Source organism: Micromys minutus (genome assembly GCF_963924665.1).
Source record: "Micromys minutus genome assembly, chromosome: 32".
NCBI classification, from domain to species: Eukaryota; Metazoa; Chordata; class Mammalia; order Rodentia; family Muridae; genus Micromys; species Micromys minutus.
The window spans coordinates 23303303-23313126 of record NC_137967.1 but is presented as its reverse complement, the minus strand read 5'-3'; the positions used below and the strand labels follow the sequence as shown (position 1 = coordinate 23313126).

The 9824-nt window shown below is 41.2% G+C and overlaps 1 protein-coding gene across 1 annotated transcript; it reads left to right on the top strand.

Annotated features, from left to right (window-relative positions):
* Positions 1-3171: 3171 nt before the first annotated feature.
* Positions 3172-5981, top strand: LOC308413406 (AP-2 complex subunit beta-like; the record flags this gene model as incomplete). Its single annotated transcript, XM_080908363.1, is given in 5 exon segments — positions 3172-3378; positions 3382-4847; positions 4849-4919; positions 5076-5641; positions 5643-5981. Coding segments are annotated over 5 exon segments (2649 nt in total).
* Positions 5982-9824: the final 3843 nt, after the last annotated feature.

Sequence of the window (9824 nt, the reverse complement as noted above, 5' to 3'; positions counted from 1 at the left end):
GGAAACTTGAAGCAATCCCACTAAAATCAGGGACTCGACAAGGCTGCCCACTCTCCCCCTACCTATTCAACATAATACTGGAAGTCCTGTCTTGAGCAATTAGACAGCAAAAGGAGATCAAGGGGATACAAATCAGAATGGAAGTGGTAAAAATATCATTCTTTGCCGATGACATGATAGTGTACTTAAGTGACCAGAAAAACTCCACCAGAGAACACATATAGCTAATAAACAAGTTCAGCAAAGTGGCTGGATACAAAATCAACTCAAACAAATCAGTAGCCTTCCTATACTAAAAGGACAAACATGTGGAGAATGAAATTAGGGAAAATGTACCCTTCACAATTGTCACAAAAACTATGAAATACCTTGGCGTGACTCTAACTAAGCAAGTGAAGGACCTGTATGACAAGAACTTCAAACCTCTAAAGAAGAAAATTGCGGAGGTTCTCAGAAAATAAAAAGATCTCCTATGCTCATAGATTGGAAAGATCAACATTTTAAAAATGGCCATCCTACCAAAAGGAATCTACAGATTCAACGCAATCCCCATCAAAATTCCAACACAGTTATTCTTGGAATTTGAAAGATCAATGTGAAATTTCTTATGGAACAACAAAAGACCTTGATTAGCCAAATCCATCCTCAACAACAAGAAAACATCTGCGGGAATCACTATCCCTGACCTCAACCTATATTAAAAGGCAATTGTGCTGAAAACTGCATGGTACTGGTACAAAAATAGGCATGTGGATCAATGGAATAGAATAGAAGATCCAGAAATGAGCCCTCACATATATAGTCACCTGATTTTTGACAAAGGATTCATAAACTTTCAATGGAAAAAAGACAGCCTATTCAACAAATGGTGCTGGTCCAACTGGCACTCAACATGCAAAAGAATGAAAATAGACCCTTTCTTATCTCCTTGTACAAAGCTCAAGTGTAAGTGGATCAAAGATCTCCAGAGTAAACCAGATACACTGAAACTATTAGATGATAAATAGGGAAAACCTTAGAACATATAGGCACAGGAGAAAATTTTCTGAATAAAACTCCAATGGCTCAAGCTCTAAGGTCAAAGATTAACAAATGAGACTTAATGAGATTGCAAAGTTTCTATAAGGCTAAGGACTTTGTCAAGAAAACAAAATGGCAGCCAACAGAATGGGAAAAGATCTTTACCAACTCCACATCAGATAGAGGCCTAATATCCAAAGTATACAAAGAAATCAAAAAGCTAGACCCCAGAGAATCAAACAACCCTATTAAAAATGGGGTACAGAACTAAACAAAACTTTCTCGGTTGAGGAATATCGAATGGCTGAGAAACATCTGAGGAAGTGCTTGAAATCCTTAGCCATCAGGGAAGTGCAAATCAAAACAACCCTGAGATTTCACCTCACACCAGTCAGATTGGCCAAGGTCCAAACTCAGATGACAGCAGATGCTGGTGAGGGTGCAGAGAAAGAGGAACACTTCTTCACTGTTGGTGGGGTTGTAAACTGATACAAATACTCTGGAAATCAGTCTGGCAATACCTCAGAAAATTAGACATAGTACTAGCTGAAGACACAGCTATTCTACTTCTGGGCATATACCCCAAAGACACTTTAATATAAAACAAAGGTACATGCACCACAATGTTCATAGCAGCTCTATTTATAATAGCCATAAGTTGGAAAGAACCCAGATGTCCTTCAGTAGATGAATGGATAGAAAAATTGTGGTACATTTACTCAGTGGAATACTACTCAGCCACCAGAAACAATGACTTAACCAAATTCTTAAGAAAATGGCTGCATCTAGAGAATATCATCCTGAGTGAGATAACCCAGTCACAAAATAACAAACATAATCTGCAGTCACTGATAGTGGATGCTAACCTCAGAGGCTCGCACTGCCCCAGAAATAACTCACAGACTGTGTGAAGTCCAAGAAAAAAGAAAACAAGACAAAACAAAAAAAGTTGAATTAGTAAACCTATAATAATTTTGATCAAACTAAATGTCATGACTATTTCTCTGCTGCTTTTCATCATTTAGTGAATGTTCATAAACTGAGTGTTCTTAGTTCTAAGATATTTGACAGTGCTCTTGCTGCAATCTCTTTTCTCAGTACAAATTCTCATCCTAAACCATTGCATGGGTACAGCTTGGCAATTATGCAAACATTCCACTTGCCTTCCTCTTATTTTTCCATGAATTTGAGTAAATTTGTATCATGCTGAGAATTGTCTAATATGGAGAATAATTTATGATATCTTCTAATTTGTGCACTGTTGATCCCAAATGTCTCTGAACATTTTATCTTCAAAATTGAATGTAGTTGATCTTGCTTATACACTTAAATAGCATTGTTTAAAATTATTAATTGCATCTGGAATTCTTGATAGGGAATTGTTTTCTTCAGTGGAGCCTTACTGGAATCTGTACATGTGTAAAGAAACATAATAAAACATTTGGAATTAAAAAAAAAGAAAATGTTCAAGAAAAACAAGAACTTAAAAATATCTATTATAAACATGTTCAAAAATTTAAAGATGATGTGAATAAATACCTCAAGGATTTCTTGGAAGACACAAAGAAATATTTGATTACAGTAATAAAAGAAATTTGAGATATAAACATTGGTAATGGAATTGTTAATGAAAATCCAAACTGAAATAAAATTGTAAATGAAAAATTCATGGTTTTAAACAAAAATCTTGATGTGTCAGAACAAGGAGATACTGAGCAGGAACCCAACACTCAGGTGAGAAGGTGGGAAGAAGAGGAAGGATTCTGTGAAGTGACCTGGGCAGTGGCAGTGATCAGGGTGAAAAATGAATACATAAATTGGTTAATGGAAAAATTAGAGTCATAAAACATAAAGGAAATCCAGGACAATATGATAAGACCAACTTTTTAAATAATAATGATAGGGAAGGAAAAGCAATGCAAAACAACATTACAGAAAATATTTTTCACAAAACTATAAAAAAAATTTCCTAGATTAAAGCAGAAGCTTCCTGTCAAAATACAAAAAGCACAAAATTCAAATACACTGCACCAGAAAACAAATTCCCCACAGAATGTAATCTAAACACCAAGTGTGCACAAAAACAAAAATATTAAAAGTTGTAAGGGAGACCCCGCCCTTGCCTCTGGTTCACGCTGAAGATTCAGAATCATGACTGACTCCAAGTACTTCACAACCAATAAGAAGAGAGAAATCTTTGAATTAAAAGCTGAACTCAACAATGAAAAGAAGGAAAATAGGAAGGAGGCTGTGAAGAAAGTAATTGCTGCTATGACAGTGGGGAAGAACGTGAGCTCTCTCTTCCCAGATGTGGTGAACTGTATGCAGACTGACAACCTGGAGCTAAAGAAGCTTGTGTAACTCTATCTGATGAACTATGCCAAGAGTCAGCCAGACATGTCCATCATGGCTGTCAACAGCTTTGTGAAGGATTGTGAAGATCCCAATCCTTTGATATGTGCCTTGGCAGTTAGAACCATGGGATGCATCCGGGTGGACAAGATTACAGAGTATCTCTGTGAACCCTTCCGCAAGTGCTTGAAGGATGAAGACCCCTATGTTCAGAAAACAGCAGCAGTATGCGTGGCAAAACTCCATGATATCAATGCCCAGATGGTGGAAGATCAGGGGTTTCTGGATTCTCTGCGGGATCTCATAGCAGATTCAAACCCAATGGTGGTGGCTAATGCTGTAGCAGCATTGTCTGAGATCAGCGAGTCTCATCCAAACAGCAACTTACTTGATCTAAATCCTCAGAATATCAATAAACTGCTCAGAGCCCTGAATGAGTGCACTGAATGGGGCCAGATTTTCATCCTGGACTGCCTGTCTAATTACAACCCTAAAGATGACCGGGAAGCTCAGAGCATCTGTGAGCGAGTGACGCCTCGGCTATTTCATGCCAATTCAGCAGTGGTGCTTTCAGCGGTAAAAGTCCTGATGAAGTTTCTAGAATTGTTACCCATGGACTCTGACTACTACAATATGCTGCTCAAGAAGTTAGCACCTCCACTTGTCACTTTGCTGTCTGGGGAGCCAGAAGTGCAGTATGTTGCCCTGAGGAACATCAAACTAATTGTCCAGAAAAGGCCTGAAATCTTGAAGCAGGAAATCAAGGTCTTCTTTGTGAAGTACAATGATCCTATCTATGTTAAACTAGAGAAGTTAGACATCATGATTCGTCTTGCATCCCAAGCCAGAATTGCTCAGGTTCTGGCAGAGCTGAAGGAATATGCCACTGAAGTTGATGTGGACTTTGTCCGTAAAGCTGTGAGGGCCATTGGACGGTGTGCCATCAAAGTGGAGCAATCAGCAGAACGCTGTGTGAGCACACTGCTTGATCTAATCCAGACCAAAGTAAATTATGTGGTCCAAGAAGCAATTGTTGTCATCAGGGACATCTTCCGAAAATATTTCAACAAGTATGAAAGTATTATTGCCACACTCTGTGAGAACTTAGACTCGCTGGATGAGCCTGATACCCGAGCAGCTATGATTTGGATTGTAGGAGAATATGCTGAAAGAATTGATAATGCAGATGAATTACTGGAGAGCTTCCTGGAGGGCTTTCATGATGAAAGCACTCAGGTGCAGCTCACGCTGCTTACTGCCATGGTGAAGTTGTTTTTGAAGAAGCCATCAGAAACACAGGAGCTGGTCCAACAGGTTTTGAGCTTGGCCACACAGGACTCAGATAATCCTGACCTTCGAGATCAGGGTTATATTTATTGGCGCCTTCTTTCAACTGACCCTGTGACAGCCAAAGAAGTAGTGTTGTCTGAGAAGCCATTGATCTCTGAGGAAACAGACCTCATTGAGCCTACCCTATGAGATCATCTGCCACATCGGTTCTTTGGCCTCTGTGTACCATAAACCTCTAAATGCTTTTGTGGAAGGGAGTCATGGGATCCATCGCAAACACTTGCCAATTCATCATGGGAGCACTGATGCAGGGCATAGCCCTGTTGGCACCCCCACTGCAACCAACCTGGAATAGCCTCAGGTCAATCCCTCACAAGGTGACCTTCTGGCGGATCTTTTAAATCTTGACCTAGGCCCCCCAGTGAATGTCCCGCAAGTGTCCTCCATGCAGATGGGAGCATTGGATCTTTTAGGAGGAGGACTGCATAGCCTGGTAGGACAGTCCTTCATCCCGTCATCAGTGCCTGCAACCTTTGCTCCTTTACCTACTCCTGCTGTGGTCAGCAGTGGTCTGAATGACCTGTTTGAGCTTTCCACTGGGATAGGCATGGCACCTGGAGCAAATGTAGCTCCTAAGGCGGTCTGGCTACCTGCAGTAAAGGCTAAAGGCTTGGAGATTTTAGGGACATTTACTCACCGCCAAGGGCACATCTATATGGAAATGAACTTCACCAACAAAGCTCTGCAGCATATTACAGACTTTGCCATCCAGTTTAACAAGAACAGCTTCGGTGTCATCCCAAGCACTCCCTTGGCCATACATACTCCACTGATGCCAAACCAGAGCATTGATGTCTCTCTGCCTCTCAACACCTTGGGCCCAGTCATGAAGATGGAACCTCTGAATAACTTGCAGGTGGCTGCTAAAAACAATATTGATGTCTTCTACTTCAGCTGCCTCATCCCACTCAATGTGCTTTTTTGTAGAAGATGGCAAAATGGAACGCCAGGTTTTCCTTGAAACATGGAAGGATATTCCCAATGAAAATGAACTCCAGTTTCAGATTAAGGAATGCCATTTAAATGCTGACACAGTTTTCAGCAAGTTGCAAAACAACAATGTTTACACTATTGCCAAGAGAAATGTGGAAGGGCAGGACATGCTGTACCAGTCCCTGAAGCTCACTAATGGCATTTGGATTTTGGCAGAGCTGCGGATCCAGCCAGGAAACTCCAATTATATGCTTTCGCTGAAGTGTAGAGCCCCTGAAGTCTCTCAGTACATCTATCAGGTCTACGACAGCATTTTGAAAAACTAATAAATGGGTCCAGTCAGCCTGTAATCGGTGCAAGCCAAGAACTCTTAACTGGAAGACATTGTACTTTTGTGTAGAGCCTGAACCCAAACCCTGCAGTACCCACCCCAGTAGTGGCCAGTCATCTTGTGCTGACATTAGCATTCACCCCTTTGGTAGGTTAGCTTCCTGTGACATCTTCCACCATTCCCCACCTCTGCCACCTGCTGATGCTCTCTGTCTTTAGTTGTGAGCTTCTCCATGCTGTGCCAATGGCTAGCCTTTTACACTCTCTTGAGTGTAGTTTGATATTTTGTAATCGAAAGCTCATTTCACAAGCAGAAAAGACCAACTGATTAAAGCAAGGTAAAGTGTCACTGAAAGATAAACTGCACCTTATTGTTTTATATTTTTGTACAGATGAGAAACTGAAGTAGTACACTGAGTAGAAAGGGTGACTGACCCTCATCAGACAGTCTTATTGGAGACGTGTATGGCCCTGCCCCTTTCTCTGTCGGGGAGGGCAACCCTGCTCCTGATCTTTTGCATTTTCACCCCACTCTCTGTCCAGTTCTTTCCTTGGCCACACCTTCCAGCTCCCTTCTGCCCAGGCTGTCTGGTTTGACAAATACATGTATGTCAGTGGTGGTCATTGATGTTTCCCAGTGCAGGGACACTGGACAGGTGGGCACAGCACGGAGAGGTGGTACAGTGTGCTCCTGCCCAAGCACTAACCCAGGAGTCATCCTGAGGAGGCCGAATAGACATGGGTAAGAACACAGCCCACTCCCCTAGCCTCCTTCCCTGTGTTTTTCAGGACTCGTTCAGATTTCAAATCCATATTTCAGAGTTAAAAAAGACTTTAATGACTTATCCAACCCTGTTTTTCTACAAAGGTAATAGACAAAAAGTGTGTTGCTGAGGCCTCTTGGCTCTTGGGTAGCAGATCTGAGACAGTTCCCTGAAGCTCCACCAGCTTCCCGGTGTGGCTTGTTCCCTGTTCTTTTCCTCAAAGCCTTCTGCCTTTCCTGTGGCTCTTTGCACACTCCATACTAAGTTTGGTGCTCCACCCATTCACTGGCATCAGGTGGCAGTTGACATCTCAGTTACCAGTGTGCATCCACCTAACGAGCGTGAAAGTAGAGCTGACATTTGCCAGGCTTTCCTGGAGCCACAGTTCTGGAGGCTGGCCAGTGAGTGAGTGTAGAAGTGTGTAGAGATGTTGCCAGTTCTCACTGTCCCTCAGCTCACTGCTCTGCCCTTCATTCATGGTACTCAGGCTCCAAAGCAGAGGCTTTTTCTCATTCCAGAAGGCCATGTAGTTCTTGTCATCTCAAAAAGGGCTGGGGATGTGAAGTCCCCTCCCTAACACATTGGTATGATTCATCGAAGAAAGCCTCACACTACTCTGCTCAGTACTGTTCACACTGCTTGAGATGTGGCGCTTGTTGTACAGTCTGGTGTTCGGGGTCCCTTCAGAGTCCTCTGCTCAAGTCAAAAGCATGCCAGGGTCCAAAGACCTCATGCAGGACTCAGACCTGGCTCACTGGATCCAGAGGAAAGCCTAGAAAGATGAGAGCAGAAACCAGCTTCCTTTAAAAGTGTGTCTGGGGCAATCCTGTTTCCTCCCAGTTGGCAGAGCTTCTCTCAAGTTTCTTAAGCCTTGAGAATCTTTCAGAGGATTGCTGGCTGTCGAAAAAGAAATACATCCCTCCCTCCATCCCTCAACACCTAGGGAGTAGGAAATGCTGCAGGGTTGTGTGGGAGGCAGGTAGCTTGGTGGTATGTTGGGTGGAAAAGCAAGTTGACCAAGTTCACTTGACAATGCTGATTCCTGGAGTCAGTTGGCTATGAGTGGTGTAAGGGATTCACACAACAAATGCAGTGTTCTCATCTCAGAGCAAACTGTACTTCCCAACAGTGCATGTGTCACCAGAATGTGTCTACTCCAGAAACTGAGGCCTCTCTCAGCCTCCACCAGTGACAGATAACAGCATGGCTGATCCATGCTGTCTGACTCCCTGGGAGGCCTCTCTCATAGGAAGAGGCAAGGACCTCTCCTGAAGAGACTGTAACCTTCCCGAAGCTTCCCTTCAGGCCTCTTTGGAGCTTGGCCAGATTGGGAGACTTGGGGTCACTTTACCCTGTATCTGCTCTCCTTGGCCCAAGTGTGTCTCTGTAGAAAGCTGAAGTACAGAGGGCAGGGAAGCAAACACACCAGAGCTCTTTCTGGTCAGATTCCCAGTGTTTGTCCCCAGCCTGGTCCATATTGTGAAGCTTGAAATGCTGGAGCCAGGTGTGGGAGGGAAAAGCTGTCCCAAGAATGCTTATTTTCTTGTTCTTGTCGGATTCTGTTGTTGGGGAGGGTGGGGTTTGGGGAGCCTTTAGCTTGTGTATTAATCAATAAACTCATTTACACAAAAAAATTTGTAAGGGAGAAAGACTTAGTAACATATAAAGAAAACTTATTAGAAAAACACCCGACATGTCAATGGATGCTCTAAAAATGCGAAGGGCTTAAATGGATAGCCTACAAACTGTAAGAGAGAACACATGTCAGCTTAGTCTACTTTACTGATAAAAATGTCAATTAACATAGGTAGTGAAAGAAAAACCATTCACAATATGGTCAAATTTAAAGCAAATTTTCTACCAACAAATCAAGCTTTAACCTGACGATGTTAGTCATCCAGAAGACACAAGATATAAATGTTCCGAGTTCAGGACATCAAAGGAAACAGACACCGTACCACTTCTCCACATCAAGGGAAGGGAGCACAACATTACATTAAAAAACTGGAATCAGTAAACACCAGATATTGATAAATATCTATATTCAAGGTCTCAGTTCTTCAATGAAAAATACTCACATTAACAAACTAGATTAGGAAACAGAATTCATCCTTGAGCTATTTCCAAGATCTGAACCTCACCATCAAGAACAGATGTCATCTTAGTGTATAAATATGAAAAGGTATATTCCAATCAATTGGACACTAGAAACAACAGCGGAGCCATTTGAATACCTGACAAAATAAAATTTAAGCCAAACTAATCAAAAGAGATAGGGAAAGACACTAAATGCTCATCAATGGAAAAGTTCTCAAAAAGGACATTTACACACATTAAAGCATGAAACACACAGGCACCCAATTTTATTTTAAAAAACTGCTACAGTTAAATCACATATTCTATCTCACACAGTGACTGTGGATGACTTCACTACCCCACTCTATGTCACCAAGACAAATTATTTAAGTAATATCATTAATAAAATGGACCTGGCAGAGACCATAGGACATTTTACTAAAACACAAAAGAATACACGTTTTGCTCAGGAGCTCATGTTTGACTATGTACTTCTCTAACTGAACTGTGTACTTGGAAACACAATAAGTGTTAACAACAAATATAAAAAAGGTTAAAATAATGCTCTGCATCTCATTTGACTTTCTTGTTGTTTGAGCAAAATAAACAACAGTAAATATACAAAGTTGTGTAAACTGAAGAGAAGCCACATTGGTGTACACCTTTAATTTCAGAATGTGAAAGGCAGAAGCAGAACAATCTGTGTGAATTTAAGAACAGCAGGGTCTACAGAATGAGTTCGTGTACAGCCAGAACAATAAAAAGAGATCTTGTCTGATGTTAATAATAATAATAATAATAATAATAATAATAATAATAATAATAATAATAATAACAATAACAACAGCCATAACAACAACAACAACAATAATAATAATAGTAATAATAATATTAATAATAATGATCGAAACTGAACAGCCAAATTAAAACTAAATTAATACGTAAGTCAAGAAATTCAAAATGCCTCAGAATTCAATAAAAATGAATTTTCAGCAGACA